At 55.2% G+C, this 24310-nt stretch overlaps 1 protein-coding gene and 1 long non-coding RNA gene across 17 annotated transcripts in view; one reads left to right on the top strand and one right to left on the bottom strand.

Moving 5' to 3' along the window:
• The window catches only part of PI4KA (phosphatidylinositol 4-kinase alpha), an 87382-nt gene extending 63120 nt beyond the window's left edge, over positions 1-24262 (bottom strand). Inside the window, exons 1-7 of the mRNA XM_051973273.1 lie at positions 24110-24262; positions 14407-14523; positions 10211-10304; positions 7110-7198; positions 6288-6360; positions 5136-5395; positions 4252-4318 (exon numbers count right to left, since the gene is read on the bottom strand). Coding sequence (XP_051829233.1) covers positions 4252-4318; positions 5136-5395; positions 6288-6360; positions 7110-7198; positions 10211-10304; positions 14407-14523; positions 24110-24247 — 838 coding nt within the window. The 5' untranslated portion in view covers positions 24248-24262. The remainder of the gene's footprint in view (positions 1-4251; positions 4319-5135; positions 5396-6287; positions 6361-7109; positions 7199-10210; positions 10305-14406; positions 14524-24109) is intronic.
• On the top strand, positions 10311-14302 carry LOC127545784 (uncharacterized). Of its 16 annotated transcripts, none has more exons than XR_007949832.1 (4): positions 10944-11017; positions 11094-11169; positions 11925-12550; positions 12627-14302. It is a non-coding gene; the product is annotated as an uncharacterized LOC127545784 (long non-coding RNA). The 16 variants fall into 16 exon arrangements; XR_007949820.1 differs by lacking the exon at positions 10944-11017 and adding an exon at positions 11322-11781 and having other exon boundaries at positions 11159-11245; positions 11849-12550; XR_007949827.1 differs by lacking the exons at positions 10944-11017; positions 11094-11169 and adding an exon at positions 11178-11781 and having other exon boundaries at positions 11849-12000; positions 12153-12550.
• Positions 24263-24310: the final 48 nt, after the last annotated feature.

The following is a 24310-nucleotide window of genomic DNA, read 5'->3' as shown; positions in this document are numbered from 1 at the left end:
CAGATAGAGAGCAGACTCTAAATCCTGAGGAGACTAAAAACAGGCAGTCCCCAGGTGAATCCCCAAAGGAGGAGATCGTCTGTTCCTCAGCACAGATGAACCTCATAGAAGTGATTAAAAAGGCTCTCACAAGGGAGCTAGAAGAAAAATGGGAAAAGAGCCTGGAGAAGTCAGTTAAAGAGAGAGTGGATAAAGAAGTAAAATCCTTGAAAAATAGGATTAGTGAACTGGAAACAGAAAACAGCTCTCTAAAAAACAAAATTGGCGAAATGGAAAAAAATCCCACAGAACAAAAGAACTCAATTGGACAATTAGAAAAAGATTTTAAAAAAGTGAGTGAAGAGACTACTTCACTGAAAATCAGAATTGAACAAGTGGAATTGAATGACTCGAGGAGACAAGAAGAATCAGTCAAGCAAATCCAAAAAAATCAAACAATGGAGAAAAATGTGAAATACCTTCTGGGGAAGACAACAGACCTGGAAAACAGATCCAGGAGAGACAACCTGAGAATCATTGGACTCCCAGAAAAACATGATGAAAAAAAGAGCCTGGACACTGTCTTCCAGGAAATTATCAAAGAGAACTGCCCAGAAGTCATAGGAACAGAGGAAAAAATAAACATTGAAAGGATTCATCGATCACCCACTGAAAGGGATCCTAAAATCAAAAGACCAAGGAATATAGTGGCCAAATGCCAGAACCCTCAGATGAAAGAAAAAATATTGTAAGCGGCTAGAAAAACCCAATTCAAGTATCAAGGAGCCACAATAAGGATCACCCAGGATCTGGCAGCATCCACATTAAAAGATCGAAGGGCCTGGAATATGATATTCCGAAGGCTAAGGAACTTGGTATGCAACCAAAAATAACCTACCCAGCGAGAATGAGCATCTTTTTCCAGGGAAGAAGATGGACATTCAACGAAGTAAGCGAATTTCATCTATTTCTGATGAAAAAACCAGAACTTAACAAAAAGTTTGATCTACAAATATAGAACTCAAGAGAAATCTAAAAAGGTAAAGATTAATCTTGGGAACTATATTTTGACTATATAGATGTATAAAGAATACATGTATACCTTGTTCTAGAAATTGATGTGGAAAGGACATTGTACCAGAAAAAGGGTAAAGTGGGGGTAGTACATCTCATGAAGAGGCATAGGAAACCTATTATATCTGAGAGAAAGAATGGAGGGGGATGAATATAGTGGGTATCTTACTGCCTTCAGAATTGGCTTTAAGTGAAAAATCTTAAGACATATTCAATCTATGGTGAAACTTCTCCCATCTCATTGAAAAGTGAGAAGGGAAAAGTGGAAAGGGAAGGAATAAGCTAAGCGGAAGGGAATACGGGAACTGGGAGGGAAAGGGGTAAGATAGGGGGAGGAACTCTAAGGCGGGGGGAGGGATACTAAAAAGGGAGGGCTGTGAGAAGCAAGGGGTGCTCACAAGCTTAATACTTGGAAGGGGGGGAAAGGGGAAAGAAGGGAGGAAAGCATAAACCGGGGTTAACAAGATGGCAAGTAATACAGAATTGGTCATTCTAACCATAAACGTGAACGGGGTAAACTCCCCCATAAAGAGGAAGCGGTTAGCAGAATGGATTAAAAGCCAGAATCCTACAATATGTTGTTTACAGGAAACACACCTGAAGCGGGGAGATACATGCAGGTTAAAGGTAAAAGGTTGGAGCAAAATCTATTATGCTTCAGGTGAAGTCAAAAAAGCAGGGGTAGCCATCCTGATCTCAGATCAAGCTAAAGCAAAAATTGACCTAATTAAAAGAGATAGGGAAGGACACTATATCTTGCTAAAGGGTAGCATGGATAATGAAGCACTATCTATATTAAACATATATGCACCAAGTGGGGTAGCATCTAAATTCTTAAAAGAGAAACTAAGAGAGCTGCAAGAAGAAATAGACAGTAAAACTATAATAGTGGGAGATCTTAACCTTGCACTCTCAGAATTAGATAAATCAAACCACAAAATAAATAAGAAAGAAGTCAAAGAGGTAAATAGAATACTAGAAAAGTTAGATATGATAGATCTCTGGAGAAAATGTAATGGAGACAGAAAGGAATACACTTTCTTTTCAGCAGTTCATGGAACCTATACAAAAATTGACCATATATTAGGACATAAAAACCTCAAACTCAAATGTAGTAAGGCAGAAATAGTAAATGCATCCTTTTCAGACCACGATGCAATGAAAATTACATTCAACAAAAAAGCAGGGGGAAGTAGACCAAAAAATAATTGGAAACTAAATAATCTCATACTAAAGAATGATTGGGTGAAACAGCAAATCATAGACATAATTAATAACTTCACCCAAGAAAACGATAATAATGAGACATCATACCAAAATGTATGGGATGCAGCCAAAGCGGTAATAAGGGGAAATTTCATATCTCTAGAGGCCTATTTGTATAAAATAGAGAAAGAGAAGGTCAATGAATTGGGTTTGCAATTAAAAATGCTAGAAAAGGAACAAATTAAAAACCCCCAGTCAAACACTAAACTTGAAATTCTAAAAGTAAAAGGTGAGATCAATAAAATTGAAAGTAAAAAAACTATTGAATTGATTAATAAAACTAAGAGTTGGTTCTATGAAAAAACCAACAAAATAGACAAACCCTTAGTAAATCTGATAAAAAAAAGGAAAGAGGAAAATCAAATTGTTAGTCTTAAAAATGAAAAGGGAGAACTCACCACTAACGAAGAGGAAATTAGAGCAATAATTAGGAGTTACTTTGCCCAACTTTATGCCAATAAATTCGACAACTTAAATGAAATAGAAAAATACCTCCAAAAATACAGCTTGCCCAAACTAACAGAGGAAGAAGTAAATATCCTAAACAGTCCCATCTCAGAAAAAGAAATAGAACAAACTATCAATCAACTCCCTAAGAAAAAATCCCCAGGACCAGATGGATTTACATGTGAATTCTACCAAACATTTAAAGAACAATTAACTCCAATGTTATATAAACTATTTGAAAAAATAGGGATTGAAGGAGTCCTACCAAACTCCTTTTATGACACAGACATGGTACTGATACCTAAACCAGGTAGGCTGAAAACAGAGAAAGAAAATTATAGACCAATCTCCCTAATGAATATTGATGCTAAAATCTTAAATAAAATATTAGCAAAAAGATTACAGAAAATTGTCACCAGGATAATACACTATGACCAAGTAGGATTTATACCAGGAATGCAGGGCTGGTTCAATATTAGGAAAACTATTAGCATAATCGACTATATCAATAACCAAACAAACAAAAACCACATGATCATCTCAATAGATGCAGAAAAAGCATTTGATAAAATCCATTTATCTTTACTTATTCTTTCTTGTGATTTTTTTCCCCTTTTTATCTTTCACAACTGGGATGAATATGTTTGCCGTGATCGCACGTGTATAAAGCAGATCAAACTGCCCACCTTTTTTGGAGGGGAGAGGAAGAGATAAAAAGAGGGAGAAATATGTGGAACTCAAAAAATGAAAAATCTTCTTGTGATGTACATGGGGACAAAATACTATCGTAAGCTAAAAGAAAGAAGGCCCTCCCCAGACAGTGCCTCAGTTTCCTTCCCGTACAATTAGGGAAAAGGCACTGATTTCAAAGGCCTTTGCAGCTCAAACCTAAGCTTTCAGGCCCACTAGCCAAGTGCCTCCCAAGACCCCAAGAAGAGCTGAAGGAATCGGAGACTCATGTCAGGGGGAGCAGATGGCTGCCTTCAAAGACCTGCAGGACTTTGACTGGGAAGACTGGCTGGTTCGAGATCTCAGGCCACAGAAATGGCATGAGCTCCTTGCTTAGGCAGCAAGCTCCCTGTCTCTGGAAGGATTTAAGCAGAGTCTTGCTGGACTCCTGCGGGGGCCTGGGATGTGGACGGGTCTCGACAGTGTCCTCCACATCTCCATCTCTGTGACTCTATGGAGGGGCGTCACGGGCAAGTAGACACATTCATTCTAGGCAGCTGGAGCAGGCAAGACAGCTGCCCCATTATCCTGGGCAGGACATGGATTGAACTACTGGGGGCAGGATGGGAAAAACTGCAGCTCTGGAAAGTCAAGGCAAACACGCTCCCTCCGAGCTTTGCACGGCGACGGAATGCCTCTGTTGTCCCAACGCACCCCGGCTCGGGGCAGCCTCAGGACCAGCCCCTTCCCCGGACGCTGGCGCTGTGAAAACCCTGCTCCAACCCACGAACCCTCATGCCAAAGAAATGCTCCTACCATCCATGGAGTGAAAGAAGGTTCCTCCGGGAGAGTTGGGGGGCGGCACTCCGCGCTCAGGGCTCACCTGAAATAGCAAACAGGGTCCCTGATTATTGGAGCCCCCGGCCCAGCTCAGCCAGCACACCGTCCCGATCTGCTACGGCCAGAAACCCTGGCCGGCCCCGCTAAGGTAAGTACCCTCTGACTGCAGGCTCTCGAGGCCAGTCCCATGGGAGCACAGTTCTCTGCTGGGCCCAGGCCAAGTTAGGAAAGGAAAAGGAGATCTCAGCACCCCTCATCCCGCTCCTGGTTTTATAAAGGCCTTGTCTAGAGGGCAAACTCAGCCGTGCCATCCTCCAGGAGGGCACCTATAGGCCCCTGTCCTGTTCTCTGAAACAGGTCTGCCAGGTCTTTGCTACCTGGAGAGATGACCTGAATCTTCTGTTCCCTTCCCAGTAGTGGGAAGATGACAGACAACTGGATCGATACCTGATCACCCTTCAGGGGTGCTGTTGCCATTAACCTGGTAAAACCACTGAAGAGCAGCAAAAACAGGCGGCCGCTTGCCCAGGATCACATAGCCAGACGGGGTCTGGGGCCAGACTCAAACTCCCAATTCCAGGCCCCAGTGCCCAGGCCTATGCCAAGGGGCCAGTGTGGGCAGCACCCAGCCAGGGTGGGCAGGGGAGGCAGAGGCAAGAAACACAGGGGAGAGGTCGGGCCCAGGAAGCAGGTGGGGGCTTTCTCCGAGGGCCAGATTCACGCCTGGCTGAGGAGGTTGCTCGCTGGTGACCAGGGGAGGCCCACCATGGCCGGGCGGGCTGCTGACCCACGCCAGCCCGGGCTGGTGCCCAGGTCTCCCCACCTTAGTTTGGCGTGACCGCCAGAGGATCCCAGCTCACCTGAGTAATGCTGGAGACACTGCTGGTTTTTCTCTTCAAGGTGCCTTCCTGGTAGACGGTCAGCAAATTGCTGGGCAGGATGGAGCGGAAGTCGTTGAAGGAGCGCCTGCGGATGCCCTCCAGCTCCTCTGGGACTTTGAGCGACTGCGGTGGGATCTGGGGGAAGAGCTTGGAGAGCAGGGGCTCCTCCGTGAGGCTGAAGCGCCCGAAGGCCCGCGCGATGCCCAGCAGGCAGGGCACAGTGTAGCGACACAGGTACTCTGGAACAAAGGAGGAGGAGGCTTTAGAGCCAGGAGGACAAGCCATTCCCCGCGTGCCAGGCCTGTGGTCGGGGGCAGGGCACTGAGAGGCGCACCCGGCCCTCCAGGAGCAGACGTCTCCCGAACAGGGAACAGCAAGAACCCCGTGGGCCGGGGGCCAGCCCCAAACGAGCAGAGAATCCGCTCAGCCAAGGCAGCCCTCCCGGAACGGGCAAGGTCGCCCCCGGGGCAGGCTGCGTGCCCCGGGCCCACTGACAAGTGCTGGCAGCAGGAGGCAGGCCGCACCGCCAGGGCCTCGGACGCTTTATCCATGCGCTCAGACTGTGGCCAAGTGGCACATGCTGAGCTGAGGATGGGCCGCGCCAGGCCTTCGGGGAGGGATGATCCCAGACCTTCAGCGAGAGGTTGGTGGCAGGCCCAGGGCCCTCCCACGCCAGCCCCTCCTGCAGACGGGCACAGAGAAGGGCACTGCAGGAGGCCAGGACAGCTCCTTCCCACATCAAGCTGGAGGGACGCAGAGCCCTCTGAGCTCGGGAGGGGGAAGAGCCTGGCACAGTGCAGCTGGCCACCCCGGGCTCTGGCCCCCTGGGGAGAAGCCTGATGAATCCCTCCCCCCCACAGTCACAACAAGCATTCCCCAGCTAATGCCGTGCTCCACACGGGCTCCTCCCCCTTGGGCTGTGATGTTCCTGAGAAGGACCAGGGGCTGCCCAGGAGCAGTCCGGATGCCCCGAGACGAGGGGTGCACATGCACACCCTGACAAGACCCCATCAAATCCAAAAGACAAACTCCTAAGCATCTATCTTGCCCTTCAGAGAGAGAGAAGAGGGAGCAACGGGGAGCAGGAACCACCCTCCTGGGAATCACGCCATGAAAGAACACCCAACATACCCTTCTCCTGAATCTCCGAAGCCTTGCACATCCCCAAAAGGAGGTTCAAAACGTGCAGAACCGTCTCAAAAATCTGGCGGTAGAGAAAACAGATAAAGGCAATCCAAAGGTTAAAGGTTAAAGCAACCTATCGTGGGTGAAGGGGTGCAGTGCCCAGTGCCGGCCTGGCGTCCCAAGGAAGAGCCCCATCTCTGCCCAGTCCTAACCCCGGCATTGCTTCGTGCCCTCCTCAGCCTCCCCTCGGAGCCCTGGGAAGGCCCATTTAACTCCATCCCAAACAGCTGGGCATCTAATCTGATCAACAAGCCCAAGAGGCCGCCTGGGGGCAAGGGCAGAGGGAGGCTAGAGGCAGCCCCGACAGTAAAAGGGGACAGCTGACACCACCCCAAAATGATAAAAAGTGGGTGCAAGGATGTCATGGGGGGAGAGCCCCGCCACCTCACAGTCTCGAGGACAGCACAGGGACGACTGCTCACAAGGAGAAGGCGGGACCAAAGAAAAGTCCGACTGGGTTTGGTTAATGAGGCATTTAAAAAGATTTCCACCCTAAATCACCGAAACGAAGAAGCTTCCCTTATGGCCTGCCCCAAACAGTGGGAGACAAAGCCCCGGAGGGCTCCTGGAGAGCAGGGGCTGCTGGCTCTGGCGAGCCTGGCACACAGAGGGGCCGAGACGCTCAGGCCGACGGAGGGGAAGCATTCTGGGCTTCGGGGCTGAGTACGCTACCCGTCCCCCAACCTCCCTCTTTAGCCCACGGAAGTTTCCCGCTCTTGGTGGGACAAGCCGGCCACAGGCCCAGTAGAGAGCTGTGAGAAATCTCACCTCGTCGCGCAGGGAGGAATCCCGATAGGCCACGTCCGACAAGAGAGTCACCAAGCAGAAGCTGAAGTTCTCCGCGACAGGAAGCATCCCTAGGAGACACGAGCACATTAGGAAGGACTCCCGGGGAAAACGAGGACGCCGCAGGCGGGGCCGCCACCCGACCGCTCCGCTCCGGAAGCAATCTGGAGCTAAGCCCTACAACCAGGTCTGTGTCCCTCGGAGTGGGTACAAGGGAAAAGGACCGATTTGTACAGAACTCTTTCTAACAGCTCTCTGTGGTGGCAAAGACTTAGAAACTGAGGGGACATCCAGCAACCGGGGAACGGCTGAGCAGGCTGTGGTAAACGATCCAGAAGAATCGATGAATGGGATAGTTTTGGAAGGACCTGGGAAGGCTTACACAAAGTGATGCAAAGTGAAGCGGGTGGAACCAGGAGAACATTGGACACAGACAGCGACAGGATCAATTGTGAAAAACTTGGCTACGGTTCCAAAGGAGGAAAAAGCTCGCCACTTCCGAAGAAAGAACTGATGGAATCCGAATGCACGTCAAAGCAGACTTTTTGACACCTTGATTTGGATTGGGTTGTTTTTTTGGGGGGAGGAGTCTGTGTTTTCTTTCACAAAGTGACAAATGCGAAAAGATATAGCTGCACATTTATATGTGCATAATTTGTTTTCTCAATAAGAGATAAAGAGAAGGAAGAGAATTTAGAACCTGAAATTTTAAGAAACAAGAGCTAGAGACTGATTTTACGGAAAACTGGGGATGGGAGAATGACCCAGAAAATCCAGCTCACTAGCCTCCCAGGACAGTGCAGAGGAAAGGTCTTTGAGGAAACGTGGTCACGGCCCGCCACCAATGGGTCAGCCTCGCGAAGGACAGAAATTCAACCTCCACAGCCCAATGGCCTCTTCTACATTTAACACAATCCTTGAGCCATGGAGGCCTCCCCTTATCGAGCCTCCCGACATCAGGCCCGCCTTCCGTGCGTCTCAGCTCCCTTCAGAAGCTTAAGTCCGAGGAAGCAGGATGGATGAGAATGGCAACAGGGCCGTGGCGGGCTGCAGCTCCTAGGGCCGGCCTCCTGGGCCCCGACAAGAACCAGAGCCGCTCCCTGGGATCGCGAGAGGATGCTGTCCGACAGCTTCCGGAACCAGGGGCGCCTCCCCAAGCCTGGAGGCATCAGCATTTACTCACTGACCCGGCCGTCCCCGGAGCCGGCTCCCGCCAAGGCGGGACACCCCGGCCAGAGCAGCAACCTCTGCGATTCGCCACCAGCTTTTCTTGAAAAGCGAAGGGGAAAGGGGGAGCATGGACTTCTCTAAGAAAAACATGGCCGGAGCCACCAGGGGGTGCTGTAGTGGATAGAGCCCCAGCCCTGGAGTCAAGAGGACCTGAATTCAAATCTGAAGAAGCCTAACGCGTCCCAGCTGTGTGACCCTGGGCACCTCTTAACCCCCACAGCCTGGCCACTAACAGCTGGGTCCCTGTCTAAGGTTCAAGGTGTGCAGGAGGCCAAACTCGTCTAGCTGTCATCAGGAAGGGGGCGAGGACCCTCACTCTGGACAAAGAAGGCCCCAGCTGGGGCTCCTCGCAGCAAGGCCTCCGGAGGGTCACGCCGGGCCCCCCACGGACAGGCCCCAGCCGGAAGCCTGCTCGCTGACCAGCCTGGGCACAGGCAGGGGGATCATGGGTGCAGAGCAGCTCGGCCTAACAAAGTCGGCTCTGAACGACGCTGCAGCAGTTATGGAAGAAGGGGGGCCCTGAAGGATACCCCAGGGAGTGCCGGGGCAGCCCCTCCTGTGACCCTGAGCGAGTCGTGCAACAAGGTGATGAGACGGCACGAGGAGGCCCTTTGGGAAAGCGTCCCAGGCCGGGAGAGCTCTCCTCAGAACCCATCTGGGGCCCAGGAGCTCAGGACGCTGAGGAGGAGCTGGAGGAACAGAGGGCGAAGGGGCAGGGGCGCCGGCCATGAGAAGAAAGGCCCAAAGTGGATGGAGAGCTCTTCAAGGACCTGGAAACTTTATGATGGAAGAAGGAACAGGGAGCAATCAGGGAGACAGAGACCAGGGAAGCCAGGAAACTGAAGTGCAAAGAACCAGAGGCCTTCCAGAGCCCAAGAGGCTGCCGCCCACACTGGGGCAAGATCAGGGCCGACAGGATGGTGGCTGCCCAGTTGTCCGCCCCCCACACCGGGGCAAGATCAGGGCCGACAAGATGGCAGCCACGGAGCCCTCTTTCAGCTGGAATTTGGTGACTGAGTCTGAAGACGGGGGTTGGTGCTTCTTCCAGTAACAGGAAGTGTAAGGAAATGAAAAGTGCCGTTTGTGGATGCATCAGAGCCCCAAGATTGAGAGGGGCCAGGAGCTGCAGGAGCCCGTGCCCAGGGAAGGCTGTCGGCCTCAGAGCAGCTCCTGCAGAGGGCACCAGACCTGAATTCGGAAGGACCTGGACTCCAATCCCACTTCAGACACACATTCGCTGCGTGGGACCAACTTTCTTCTCTGTAAAGTGGGGGAGGGGGCCTGAGATCACTCACAACTACTCTCCTCCGGCCCCTGATACAGAGTCACAATGAAGGTTTTCAGGGTTCCCTTAAACTCTCTGGAAACCAAGGACCCCCCCCCCAAAAAAAGGAAAGAAATGAAGCTATAAACCAAGGGGGAAATCATCTCCCCACCTTTCATTCAGAAAGAAAAATCAGAGTGACCCGGAGCCCATGTTGGCTCCCGCACCACAGCCCAGGCCGCTGCCAGAGCCGAGCTCAGCCAGGGCACCCAATACCTCACTGGGGATGGCATGGGGGGGAGGGGAGGCTGAGAACCCAGGGACCTTCCCCCTCATTGCCAATCAAGATAAAGCATCTCAGGGAAACTCTGGGGGAGAGGGAGGTAAAGTTGCCTGGACCCCAGACTGGGGACCTTACAGGATGACGAGGGTCATCCTTGTCCCGCTGTGAAGGATGCCAGCTGGGAGCCAATGAGGAAGGCCCCGAGGACTCCTCCTGGGAGGCAATGAGCCGGCAGTGCGGGGGCAGTGGGTGGGGAGGGACCACTGAGGAGCTCCGGGAGGAGCAGAGGAACCAACGGGATCCCACCTCGTTTTTTCCGAGCTGCACTTTCCTCGATCCAGTGCACTTTGGGAAGACCCTTCAGAAGGCGAAGGAGGTAGGGGACAATGTGGTCCTTGTGCTGAAAAGGAAAGAGAAACACAGGGATTCAGGGATGGTCAAACTACCCCCAACCACCCCCAGCCCTGGGGAACGCCTGGTGGGGGGCAGCCCACCTTGGGGGCATGAGTCCCAATTAGGTGGAAGTACAACTGCAATAAGCCCAAAATGGGGGCTTAGGAGGCAAGAGAGGGGCAGGGTGCCCATCGTGGCAGAGGCGGCAGCCGGGAAGGCACTAGAAAGTGCCGCCTCTTAGATGGGCACGGCCAATAAAGGTGCCCATCGGGGCAGAGGCGGCATATGGGAAGGCACTAGAAAGCGCCGCCTTTTAGATGGGCAGGGAAAATAAAGGTGCCCATTGTGGCAGAGGCGGCAGCCGGGAAGGTAGACACTAGAAAGCGCCGCCTCTTAGATGGGCACGGCCAATAAAGGTGCCCATCGGGGCAGAGGCGGCATACAGGAAGGCATTAGAAAGCGCCGCCTCTTAGATGGGCACGGCCAATAAAGGTGCCCATCGTGGCAGAGGCAGCAGCTGGGAAGGCACTAGAAAGCGCCGCCTCTTAGATGGGCACGGCCAATAAAGGTGCCCATCATGGCAGAAGAGGCAGCTGGGAAGGCACTAGAAAGCGCCGCCTCTTAGAGGGGCAGGGCCAATAAAGGTGCCCATCGTGGCAGAGGCGGCAGCTGGGAAGGCACTAGAAAGCGCCCTCTCTTAGATGGGCACGGCCAATAAAGGTGCCCATCGGGGCAGAGGCGGCATATGGAAAGGCACTAGAAAGCGCCGCCTCTTAGATGGGCACGGCCAATAAAGGTGCCCATCGGGGCAGAGGCGGCATACGGGAAGGCACTAGAAAGCGCCGCCTCTTAGATGGGCACGGCCAATAAAGGTGCTCATCGTGGCAGAGGCGGCATATGGGAAGGCACTAGAAAGCGCCGCCTCTGAGATGGGCACGGCCAATAAAGGTGCCCATCATGGCAGAGGCGGCAGCCGGGAAAGCACTAGAAAGCGTCGCCTCTTAGATGGGCACGGCCAATAAAGGTGCCCATCGTGGCAGAGGCGGCATACGGGAAGGCACTAGAAAGCGCCGCCTCTTAGACGGGCAGGGAAAATAAAGGGGCCCATCGTGGCAGAGGCAGCAGCCGGGAAGGCAGACACTAGAAAGCCTCGCCTCTTAGATGGGCACGGCAAATAAAGGTGCCCATCGGGGCAGAGGCGGCATATGGGAAGGCACTAGAAAGCGCCGCCTCTGAGATGGGCACGGCCAATAAAGGTACCCATCGTGGCAGAGGAGGCAGCTGGGAAGGCACTAGAAAGCGCCGCCTCTTAGAGGGGCAGGGCCAATAAAGGTGCCCATCGTGGCAGAGGAGGCAGCTGGGAAGGCACTAGAAAGCGCCGCCTCTTAGAGGGGCACAGCCAATAAAGGTGCCCATCGTGGCAGAGGAGGTAGCTGGGAAGGCACTAGAAAGCGCCGCCTCTTAGATGGGCACGGCCAATAAAGGTGCCCATCGTGGCAGCTGGGAAGGCACTAGAAAGCGCCGCCTCTTAGATGGGCACAGCCAATAAAGATGCCCATCGTGGCAGAGGTGGCATACGGGAAGGCACTAGAAAGCGTCGCCTCTTAGATGGGCACGGCAAATAAAGGTGCCCATCGGGGCAGAGGCGGCATATGGGAAGGCACTAGAAAGCGCCGCCTCTTAGAGGGGCACGGCCAATAAAGGTGCCCATCGTGGCAGAGGAGGCAGCTGGGAAGGCACTAGAAAGCGCCGCCTCTTAGATGGGCACAGCCAATAAAGATGCCCATCGTGGCAGAGGTGGCATATGGGAAGGCACTAGAAAGCGCCGCCTCTTAGAGGGGCCCGGCAAATAAAGGTGCCCATCGGGGCAGAGGCGGCATATGGGAAGGCACTAGAAAGCGCCGCCTCTTAGAGGGGCATGGCCAATAAAGGTGCCCATCGTGGCAGAGGAGGCAGCTGGGAAGGCACTAGAAAGCGCCGCCTCTTAGATGGGCACGGCCAATAAAGATGCCCATCGTGGCAGAGGCGGCATATGGGAAGGCACTAGAAAGCGCCGCCTCTTAGAGGGGCCCGGCAAATAAAGGTGCCCATCGGGGCAGAGGCGGCATATGGGAAGGCACTAGAAAGCGCCGCCTCTTAGAGGGGCACGGCCAATAAAGGTGCCCATCGTGGCAGAGGAGGCAGCTGAGAAGGCACTAGAAAGCGCCGCCTCTTAGAGGGGCAGGGCCAATAAAGGTGCCCATCGTGGCAGAGGTGGCATACGGGAAGGCACTAGAAAGCGCCGCCTCTTAGAGGGGCACGGCCAATAAAGGTGCCCATCGTGGCAGAGGAGGCAGCTGGGAAGGCACTAGAAAGCGCCGCCTCTTAGATGGGCACGGCCAATAAAGATGCCCATCGTGGCAGAGGTGGCATACGGGAAGGCACTAGAAAGCGCCGCCTCTTAGATGGGCACGGCAAATAAAGGTGCCCATCGGGGCAGAGGCGGCATATGGGAAGGCACTAGAAAGCGCCGCCTCTTAGATGGGCACGGCCAATAAAGATGCCCATCGTGGCAGAGGTGGCATACGGGAAGGCACTAGAAAGCGCCGCCTCTTAGATGGGCACGGCAAATAAAGGTGCCCATCGGGGCAGAGGCGGCATATGGGAAGGCACTAGAAAGCGCCGCCTCTTAGATGGGCACGGCCAATAAAGATGCCCATCGTGGCAGAGGTGGCATACGGGAAGGCACTAGAAAGCGCCGCCTCTTAGATGGGCACGGCAAATAAAGGTGCCCATCGGGGCAGAGGCGGCATATGGGAAGGCACTAGAAAGCGCCGCCTCTTAGAGGGGCACGGCCAATAAAGGTGCCCATCGTGGCAGAGGAGGCAGCTGAGAAGGCACTAGAAAGCGCCGCCTCTTAGAGGGGCAGGGCCAATAAAGGTGCCCATCGTGGCAGAGGAGGCAGCTGGGAAGGCACTAGAAAGCGCCGCCTCTTAGATGGGCACGGCAAATAAAGATGCCCATCGGGGCAGAGGCGGCATATGGGAAGGCACTAGAAAGCGCCGCCTCTTAGATGGGCACGGCAAATAAAGGTGCCCATCGGGGCAGAGGCGGCATATGGGAAGGCACTAGAAAGCGCCGCCTCTTAGAGGGGCACGGCCAATAAAGGTGCCCATCGTGGCAGAGGAGGTAGCTGGGAAGGCACTAGAAAGCGCCGCCTCTTAGAGGGGCAGGGCCAATAAAGGTGCCCATCGTGGCCGAGGAGGCAGCCGGGAAGGCACCGAGAAAGCATCACATCTCCCTCAGCCAGAGCCCAGCTGAGGACTGAGGACATAAGGGTGGTGTTTGAGGAAATGATGGCGATCAAGGTGGACAGTCTTAAAACCGTGTTTCATTACGATAACCCTCCATGTTCATTCCTCAAACACTTGTGGAACACTTAATGCTCCTTTAGTTAAATCGGGTAATTCAAATATTGGTCTTTGGGGAACAAAAGCTCTCTACAAAGAGTCTGGCAAAGATCCTCTCCCTGGATAATTAACTTCTAGTCTAGGTATGCTTTCCCTCCCTGTCACTTCATCTCTATTAGGAAATAAAATGGCCAAAGTATCTCATGGTTTTCAGATACCATTGCAGAAATGCAATGGAAAAGTCTTAAATACGATGAATTATTTTTAATGTGTTTTTAGAATTCATATCCTCGTTAAGCTAAATGTATTATAACCACACCAGATTTAACTTCTGTTATACAAAAAGTACTTGATTTCAAATTATTTTGATTGATTTGTTTAAATCCAATGAATCATTTTTAATGTGTTTTTAGAATTCATACCCTCGTTAAGCTAAATGTATTATAACCACACCAGATTTAACTTCTGTTATACAAAAAGTACTTGATTTCAAATTATTTTGATTGATTTGTTTAAATACAATGAATCATTTTTAATGTGTTTTTAGAATTCATACCCTCGTTAAGCTAAATGTATTATAACCACACCAGATTAAAGTTCTGTTATACAAAAAGTACTTGATTTCAAATTATTTTGATTGACTTGTTTTCTTTAACCTCCTCCTGACTTAAATCAATTCTACTCTAAGCAATATATTTCGTAATCTAATACAATCCATACCTGCAGATTTGATTCGATAAGAAAAATCCCCAAAGCAATGACAGCATCTCTCCGACGTTCATCTAACTGGAAAATCCCATGAAAATCAACAGGACACATGCAGAGCAGTTTCTGGACCTAAGCAAAGGAACAACCAAAAAAATCATCAGGAGAAAGGTAACCCAGCCTCAGACTGGATCCCAGCTATACGGGACTCCTCAGAAAACCTGCCCCTTTTCACTATGTAAGACATCATCATCTAAATGGATCCCAAAAGTCACAAAATCTGGTTAAAACCAGAGGTCGGTGACCCTACTTGAGACTTTTTCCAATCCAGCCACGGACAGGCTGGAAATATCTATCACAAAGCAATTCCCGGTGAAGCCAGAGCAAGGCAGTCTGGGAAATCTCACCCAATTTGGGATCCAGGCAACAACAGTGAAAGCAAAGAAAAAACAGCTTCACTTCTCATTTTTCAAGTCACTATTTGCAGCAACAAAACTGCAGTTAATATTTGGGACTGGGTGAAAATGGAGCGGATCAATGGGACTCACTAGACAAAGAAAAACCCCAACAGGACTCAATAAGATCAAAAAAATCAAATCCTTTAGGAAAGAACTCCCAATTTTATTTTGTTTTTTTTTTTTTAATGAAGGGAAAACGAGAAAGCGGGCTGGCAAAAATTTAGGCCGAAGCAGCATCTTATGTCACGTCCCTCCATAAATCCAAAATAGAGATCGTATCATTAGGAAGTTGGAAAAGAGGCAGCTCAGACTCCCCACAGCTATGGGCAGAAGGGGGTGTTCTTAACTAAGGAAGGGCAGAGAATCATAGAAGATAACATGTTTAAATAAACTTCGGCACAAACAACACTGATCCATCTAGATTTAAGGGAGGTGGCTGAACGGTAAAAAAAAACTGTCTCAAAGTTCTCAGATAAGTTGGTATCCAAGATATGTAAACACCCAACAACCACAGAGATACGGCGAGAGTCATTTCCCAGGAACAAACAGCTCCCAGAAGAAATGCAAACTATGCACAACCTCAAGAGGGCTACGAGCCACAAACGAGAAGAGAAATGCCAGCAGAAACCCCCAGGAGCCTCCGCGCTGGGTGGGCACCCGGGGGCACACGGATGGAACTGAATCAGCACCACCAGCCTGGACAGCGATCTGCACCCAAGTACTTCACGTATCCAGACCCCAGGGACTCCCACATCAGGCTCCGACTCCAGGGAGGTCATTGCATCAGTCAATAAATATTTAATAGACAGGCTGTGAGCCAAGCTGTGCTCTAAGTGCTGTCGGTACAAATAAAGAGAACAGACGCTCCCTGACCTCCAGAAGGTCACTGCCCAATAGCGGAGACAACAGCCAAGTTGGGGCCCGGATAAAACAGAAGGAGCTGTCGGAGAAAGCCCTGGAGTTAGGAGGGGCTGGGAGGGCTTCCTGGGCAGGGTGGGGTCTTAGTTTGGAGCCTGGGAGGCCATTAGTTGTTGTAGAATTAAATCAACGCTAAACTAGATTTAACCATTGTCTCCTCAGTTCCACTTAGCACTTTGTTTCAGGTTCTGGCTCAGAACATCTCCTGGTAGGATCAGATCCCTGGGAGGGAGGGATTGCCAGCCTGGGGGCAGCCAGGACGAATGGTGGGGAGCAGCAGCAAGGAGGCGGAAGGGGCTTTGGGCCAGAAGACTGGGAAGGAGAAGGCACCACTTCCACCCAAACCCTTTGTGTAGGAGTGAGGAGCAGAAACAAAGGCCACGAGGGGAAGCTCTGACAGCCCAAGCTCCAGGGCGCCATGAAGGGGAAGTCAGCAAAGCCAGTGGCTGCCAATAATGAGAACAGCTGAGGGGAAGGGGGACTGGAAAAAGCAGGACGGGTTCAAAAACACTTCCTGAGATCCTAGGCAAGTCACTTCTCCCTGTTTGCCTCAGTTTCCTCCTCTGTAGAATCACCCAGAGAAGAAAATGGCAAAACAGCCCAGTATCTTTGCCAAGAAAACCCCAAATAGGGGCAGAAAGAGTTGGACACGACTGAACAACAGTGGAAGAAATGCAAACGACCCCAAACAACTGAAAGCACCTTATGGAGAACAAGCATGGCCCCAAAGGCACCGTGCCCCGCCCCATGACCCCCATGCTCTTGCAAAAAGGAGACATCCACCAGCATTAGGATTCTTACAAGGTGCTAAGTCAGTGGGATTGAGAGAGACAAAGTTCTCTCACTTAGCCTGGTTCAGTGTGATCGATCTGATCCTACCAGGAGATGTTCTGGGCCAGAACCTGAAACAAAGCGCTAAGTGGAACTGAGGAGACAGTGGTTAAATCTCGTTTAGCATCGATTTAATCCTACAACAACTAATGGTTTCCCCGGGATGTAACGACTGGTGTGTGCTCAGCGTGGGACATACAAGGAGAAGCGCACTAGAAGCTCATTCGGAGGGAGCCAGAGGCAGAAGCGGGCAGAGGCAAAGGACGAGCGGCAGGAACCAAGGAGAAAGAGGCCTCTAAGGAAGCAAACCGGGGCCCAGGAAGGAGACAAGACTTTGAAGGAGACAATAAAGGATTTGGACTTTAACCCCCGGCTGTACTTGTGATAACTGAACTGAAAGGAAGCCTGCCTCCAGAAGCCCCCCGAGAAACCTGCTCCCAGAGAACAATATAGAGATTACACACGGGCAGGGGGCAGGGGTGAGTTTCCAAACTTTTCCAATATTTTGAAGAGTTTTGCTGATTTTTTCCCATCCTTCCTCTTTTCTTTTTCTTATTTGTCATTTTATTCCCTGGTCCTCTTGGAGAGGAGGCGAGACCAGCTGACTGCGTGGAGTGCCACGACATTCTCCCAGAGCAGCCCTGAGGCCGCACAGGGACCACGGCCTGCGGTCGGGGGGACCAACACCCCGAAGAGGGGCAGAGGGCCCAGGCGGCCGGCGGCTTCTCACTGGAGCCAGCGCCTTCTTCGGCCCAACGTTCAGAAGCATGAAGGGCCCCATCTTGATTTAAAGGCCTAGGTACAAAAGCTGGAGAGGAATGCAGAGACTCAAAGTCAAGCGTCACGGAGGGAGAGCCAATCAGCAAGCGGTTCCCCTGCTTTTCCCAGGGCGGGGGGGGGGGGTCTCGCGGCTCTTGCCCCCACTCCCACAACCCCACCATAGGGACGCCCCTGCCTGGTACCACGCTCTCACACTTGGGATCACAGAACAGGCTCCTGGCCGTGGAGGCCCCCGTCTCTCGTAGCCTCTCGTTGCCCCACGTGAAGTGCTAGCTTTCCCTCCCTGCTCCTGCCTCCTTCCACACCCACCATCCCTCTCCTCGGGCTCAGGAGCTGCCCCTTCCCACCTGTTCTTCATGAAGCAGCCCGGGTATCCTCCCCTTCCATGCAGCCTTCCCTGATGTCCCCCTGGTTCTAAGGGAGTCCTTGAGCTCCCTTTGTACTGATGACTTTCTAACCTGAATTCTATTTTTTGGTCGGCTGGGAATCCCAGACTCTCAGGAGAGGAAGAGCCCTCGAGGGTCACCAAGAACAAACCTTGGGTGAAAGGGCCCTCACCTCCCTGACTAGCAGCCTCCATCTCTGCCTTCACGTTCGGACAGCTCTCGGAGTTAGGGAGCTTCTGCCCCCCCACTCCCCCGGGTCCCGCCCTGTGGCACAACCAGCCCATTCCAGCTAAGCCGCCCCCATGGCAGGGCCAACGAAGTTCTCAGCAGGCCCACCAGAGCCTCCTTTAAGTACCTGAAGGGCCACGGGGAGAAGGCCTCAGACCAGAGTGGAGCAGCGTGGCCACACCACGTCCCTCTGCCGCTCTCCCAGCCCCTCCTGACTCTTCCCCTCCTCACTGTGGCCTCCAGGCCCTTCCTGGCCCCCTCTAGCGGGCAGTGCCTTCCCTTGCGGGTCGCCTCCCCTCCACCCCGACGCCTGCATTCGTGTGCGCGGCTGACCTTTGGTTTCCCCCTCACAGCAGAACACGAGCTCCTGGAAAGCGGGTCTGGCTTCCCTCTGCATCCCCGCCGTAACAGCAGGGCCTTCGTCGTGCTCACTGACCTGACGGACACTTGTCAGACAGACTGCGGCTGCTCGTGAGCTGGACCCGAGGGGAACTGAGGCTTCTGAGACTCCCACCAGCCTTTGCTGGATTTGTGGTCTTTGTGAGAGACGGGTCAGCGGGGGGCTGTCCACAGGCGGCCCCTCCTGGCCTGGCTTTGCTCTCCGGGGCACCAGGGGCCCAGACCCCGCACGCTGAAGCGCGGGAATCAGCAGACTAGCGCAGGGCCCCTTCCCCAGGATTCTTTTACCACCTTCCTTGTCCTGAGTCTCCCTGCCCTTATTAATCCCTTCTTTGTTCCATTAGAAATGACTTCAAGGAAGATGACAATGTAAACCAACAGGAGTTTATTAAGCCCTGTTTTAAACAAGTACACAGTTGGTGCTTGATAAATGCTTGCTGACTTGACTTGCCCAGGTTTCCCAGGCAAGTGCCTTAGTCAGGATTTGCCCTCGGCTGTTCCTCAAGTTCAGTGACAAAGTCACCTGATAACAAGGAGCTGACAAGACTTGAGCTCAAGTCCACAAGGAGCATTTCTTGGCGCCTCCCACAAGGCAGGCGCCGGCACCGGGCAAACGCTCTAGGAGGACCGGGCCAGCATCTATTGGGCAAAGGGGCTGGAAGGCTCTGGGGCTTCTCTCCTCAGACTAGAGGGCAGAGCCACGCCCGGGCGAGGGCGCCTCACTTCCTGCGGTCTGTGCCGTCCCCCCTGGGGGCCTTGCCCAGCCGCCACGCTCCCTCTCATCTCCTGGAGTGCCTGGCACCCACCTGGCACCTAGTGCCGGCTGACAGAAGGCAGAACCCCCCGCCCCAGACGAAGGGAGGGCTCGTGTCGGCGGGAATGAGGGCGGACGGGGGGGAGGGAGGGGGCAGCCTGCTGACCGTGTGCCAACGGACTCAGAGTCCGAGAGACGTGGCCAAAAGGCCCCGGGGGTTTCCGACTCTGGCAGAGGTTTGGGATTATCTCAGAGAATCCGCGTCTCCGCCGAAGCCTGATCCCCAACTAACTCCCCATTAATCACAAAGAGACATTGGACTCCAAAGGAAAACAAACTACAGCCAAAAAAATTAAAGTGAAAAACATCATTGCAGATTCTGGAAAAAACCAATGCTCTCTCTCTGAAAGTGCTACGGGAGGCAGCAGGCCGGCCCTCCGGCGCTCACTGAGCCGGACGGGGCTGGGCGGCCGGGCCGGGGGGTTTAAAGCAGAACGGCCCGAGCCCTTCTCGAAGCCCAGGAGACGAGGCAGCGCCAAAAGGATTAGCAGCGGAGCCACGCGGGGCTTTGAAAGGGCCAGTCTTGGGGAGTTCACTGGGGCTCTGGCATCCCTGGAGTCCACGTGACTTCACAGGGTACAGGTGGTCACTGTTCCTCTCTGACATGAGGCTCAAAAACAAAGTGACCTCTCCGTGGTCCCCCATCTATATATCGCGGGGCTTCGGTCATTCTCCGCCCCCCCCCGCCGCCCCCCTCTGACTGGCCAGCTCCATCCCAGACACCCCGAGTGCCGGATGCGGCACCGTCGCCCAGCACTGGGCCAGCAAGGGCAGGGGCTGCCTTTGGCCTGAGCCTGGCACACAGTAGGCCCTCACTCAGTGCTTACTGATGAACCTGCAGCCACCCATGCTATTAGTCTGCGCACAGTGGGCTTGATCTTAGCGCGCAGAGAAGGCAGAGCCCCTCTCCCGTGCTCAGGGGGGGTGGGGGCAGTATTCACTGTCCCAGAATCCTAAGCACAACCGAGAGTCCCTGTTCAACATCCATACAACCGCACGGAACCAACGCTGCAAAGGGACGATCCCGCCAGAACACAGAAAGTTTCATCCGGGCGCCCGCAGTTGGACTGAACTGCTCAGAAATCTCTTCTGCAGTGACAAGGATTCTGAGAGGCGGCCGGCCCTCCCCGGGAGCGAAGCCGACGGGGGGTCGTCCCACGCTCCAGCTGCCGGCGTGCTGGCCGTTGGGTCCGTGCTGCTGGTACCCGCAGGAGCCAGGAGATGGCGTCCCAGGCTGCTCCTGGGTCTCCTCGTCCAGCCCCTCCCGCCCGCCCGCCTCCAAGCAGCTCCTCTTTTACAAAAGCTATCTTTCTGTAAAGGCCCGTGATCCCTTCCTTCCTCCTGGAGACGGAAATCTGGCAATCCTTAGGTTCAACTTATCCATCGTTTGTTGGGTTCAGAGCTGTTTCTTCATCGTCTTTGAAGTCCCACACATACCACTCATCCTGACACAAGTCACAACTGGAGCAGGAAGGAGCATGGGGACCCCGGCACGGGGCTTGTCCACCTTTCTTCCCGCCAGGCTTTGCTTCCTCCCCGGCCCCGGCTGGGCCAGCCCTGGGCCCTGCTGCCTCCCTCTAACTTGCAGAGCCCCTCGCAGGTGGGAGGCCAAAGCTTCTGAGAAAGCCGCGCCGGGTGAATAAGAGCCTCGTGCGCAAGAACTGGGGGAATAACTACATTTCAGAGGGAAATCGCGCTCTGGTATCCCGGCTCCTTCATCCCCGGCGGCGTGGCCAGGGGAAGCAAGAGGTGCTGAGGCCAAGGAGTGCGGGGAGGGCAAGAGGAGGGGCCGCCCGTGGTTAGGTGGGCGTCACTGTCTGCCCTGGGAAGGAGGGCGGCCCTAAAGCGCTAACGATTTCACCAACAATAACCCTCTAGCCTGGGAACTCGAACCATCAAAGTGAACGAGAAAAAGCTCCTTTCGTTTGGGGGACAAACATCCCTCCTGCTTTGGAGGGAAGAATCTGCACCCCTCGGTCTCACGGAGCCCCCAGAGCTCCCTCAGCCAGTCCCGGCAGGCGCCCAGAGCAGGACCATGCCCTCGGATTTTCCACTTGCCTCCCGGGATACTTTTTCACGGACTGTTCTCCTTGGGCCTCCACGATGATGAGCCAGGGGCACGAGGTGGCAGGACAGGCTGCAGGCACCGACCCCTCCCCAAACACATGCCCGGATTCCCGGAACTCGGGGTCGCCGCCCGACTGCGGGCACCAGGGAAGAGCGCGCTCAGGCCGAGGGAGAAGTTATCATTTATGTGGAAGGATCGCCCGCCCCAGCGTCAGGAAAACTCGAAAGAATAAGGTCCTTTCAGGGAATAATCCCGGGTAACTCGTCAATCACGGCGGCCTCTAGCACCAGGTCTGCAGGAAGCTGGTCCGAGAGTCTGTGGCGCAAGCGCCCGCATCAGAGACCGGTTTTAGGAAGCCCCGTTGGTGGGGCTTTGGTTAAAGCTCCAGGGGCTCCCGTTCTAACCTCATGCTCCATCACTGCACGATCTCGAATACTTGTAAACCTAGAGCGTTCTAGCTTCCAAAAGCAGCGCGATCCCAGCTTCCGCCGCAAATGAGCCGCCTCTCGGGGAGAGAACATCAGACGCGCCCCAAGCACTCGGGGTCCCGTAACGAAAGCCGCTCTGACTGCCTGGCGAGGTCGGCAAGAGGCCCACGTTGTCAGGCTGAAGTGGCAAGGGCAGACTCCAGGAAGCAGGCGGGGGGGGGGGTGCAGCAGGGCAGGTGGGGTACGGGGGGGTATGGGGGGGCGCAGCGGGGCAGGTGGGGTACGGGGTGGGGGAGGGGGCGGGCCTGCAGCCCACAGCTGACAGGGCAGCCTCCACAGCACCACCTAGCAAGGGGAGAAAGCAGGAAGAGTTCTGGCCCGTCTCAGAAAGCCTTCCCTGCCAGTGCGGCTAAAACCTCAGCCATTTAGACACTGGCCTGTCCCGAGCCACTCGCCCTCCGAGAGGGCAGGACAGGCAGCAATGAAGTGCCGTTGTCTGGGCTCCATTGGGCTCTGCAGTGACGCCACCAGGAGGAATAAGCTGATGAGGCCTGGGGAGGCTGGAGGAGAGTGGACTCCCCCCCCACCCCCGCTCAGACTTCTTCCGTGCCTTCCTCCAGAACAGACTGTGAGCTGCCCAGCCCGGCGGCTGAGACCTCCCCTACTCCGGCTCCAATTTCCCGTTCCAGCCTCGTCTCGGACATTCGATACTATGGCCAAACTGGCCGGGCAGCCGCTGCCTTGCAGGTGCCTCCGGCCTCACTCCTCTCCTGCTGGGAAGCCTCCTCCTCTGCCAAAGCTCGGGTCCGAGGCTCCTTCGGGCCTTCCCAGACCCTCTCCCGGCGCCCGTTACGTGGCGGACCTCAAAGCCAGCTCAGACGCTGCCGTGAGAGCCCGACGCCAGGCGGGCCGCGCTGGGGCTGACGCATCGGGGCCCCCACGGTCTGGGCGCTCTCGCGGGCGGGGACTGAAAGTTCTCCAGCCCCGACAGCCGTTCTTGGAGGCCCGAGGCGCGCTTCCCTTCGCTCGTCGGCCGCCGCCTGGTTTTGCTGCCGCCCAGGACGTACCATCAGGGCCGACAGCAGAAGCGAGCGCCGGCCCGGGCGGCCTCATCCCGAGATGCGTCTGTGCCCCTGCCTGGGAGCTGGGAGTCCGGCCGGGCCCGGACTGCCCCTTGGGCCACCTTGGAAAGCTGGGCTCCCCCGCTCACTCCTCTGGGAAACGGGAGCCCCCGGGAGCAGTGACTGGCGGGAAGGGCCCCCTGAGGGCCGGCAGCCCCGGGGAGAAGCCGCTCCGCGGGGCCAGCCGGTGACCACCGGGGGAGGTACCTCAGCTCCCCCGGGGCAGGAGCCCGGGCTCACCGGTCGCACAAGCTTTCCACACAGCTGCTGTTTAAGCAACAGCCTCGCACCTACCTGGCCAGCCGGGCAGTAACATTTCACAATCTCGGGCGGGAGGGGGCTCTGCGGCCGTGGGGGCGCCTCCCAGGCCCTTCCCGGCAGCTCCCGCTCCTCCTTGGAGCTCCCTGGGAAAGTCTGGGGGGGCCGGAGGGTCCGAGGGGGCTGCGGGCGGGGAGAGGCGGCCATGGAGAAGGGACCCCATGGGGGGGGTCCCCGGGCCACGCTGCCTCTGTGTCCCTTTGGGGGCCCTCCCCCAGTTCCTTCTGAATCTGGCGGCTTGGGAGGGGCCGGGCAGTAAGTCCGCTTGTCGGGTGGGAGGGGAGGGAATCCCCACGCTGACCTTTCACCTCGGGCCGGGGGCTTTGCCACAGCAGAGCGGAGCATTCGCGAGCTGCCAGGGCCGGGTCTGCCCTGCACCCCCTGGGCCGGCACCTCTCTCCTCGCCCTCCCACTGAAGCGCCATCTTTCCCGCGCTCCCCTGAGGGTTCCCCACAGCCAGGGGGTCCTTCCCGGCGGGGCCGTTCCTCCTGTCAGTGCCAGCCACGTGCCCCAAGTCGGACGGGCCAGAAAAGCCGCGGCCGCCCCGGGGTGGGGGCCCAACCAGCTGCAGGGGGGGCTGGGGGGCACGTGATCTCACAGAGGGGGCGGAGCCCGCGGGGCTTCCACCCGGTTCCAGCTCCCCCTCGCCCTGCGCCCCCAGCTCCCCAACTGAGTCCCGGACACCCACACAGGGACACCCAGAGGGGGCTCCTGGGAGACTCTGCCCCGGCCCCAGGGCAAGGCTAAGGCAGGAGTGTGCCCGGAGACGCGGGGCGGGCTCCGAACGCGGGCTCCCAGGAGCGAGCTCAGTACGCGGCTCCCAGCGAGAGCCCGGCGCGGACAGTCTCCGTCCCTAGTCCCTCGGCCTCCGCCCCTCGCTCTCGGACAGAGCCGGGGCCGGGCCGGGGGACGCGGCGCGCAGACCCTTCCGTTCCCTCCCTCCCCCTCCCCCGGAGCCGGGCCGGTCACCTTGTCCAGGGCCGCGGGCCTCTGCACCGCCAGCGAGCGGGCCAGTGACAGGACCGTGTTGAAGTAGAAGCCGCGGGCGGAGCTGCGGCCGGGGCAGGGGCCGGGGCAGGCCGCCGGCCGGGCCGCTCCCGCCGCCATGGCCCCAGCCGAACCGCCTTCCTCCACCTCGGCCTCAGGCGACTAGGGCTAAGAGCTCGCGGC

The sequence above is a fragment of the Antechinus flavipes genome, chromosome 1, assembly GCF_016432865.1.
Source record: "Antechinus flavipes isolate AdamAnt ecotype Samford, QLD, Australia chromosome 1, AdamAnt_v2, whole genome shotgun sequence".
Taxonomy (NCBI): Eukaryota; Metazoa; Chordata; class Mammalia; order Dasyuromorphia; family Dasyuridae; genus Antechinus; species Antechinus flavipes.
The sequence above is the reverse complement of the archived record's forward strand: the minus strand, read 5'-3'. Positions and strand labels throughout refer to the sequence as shown.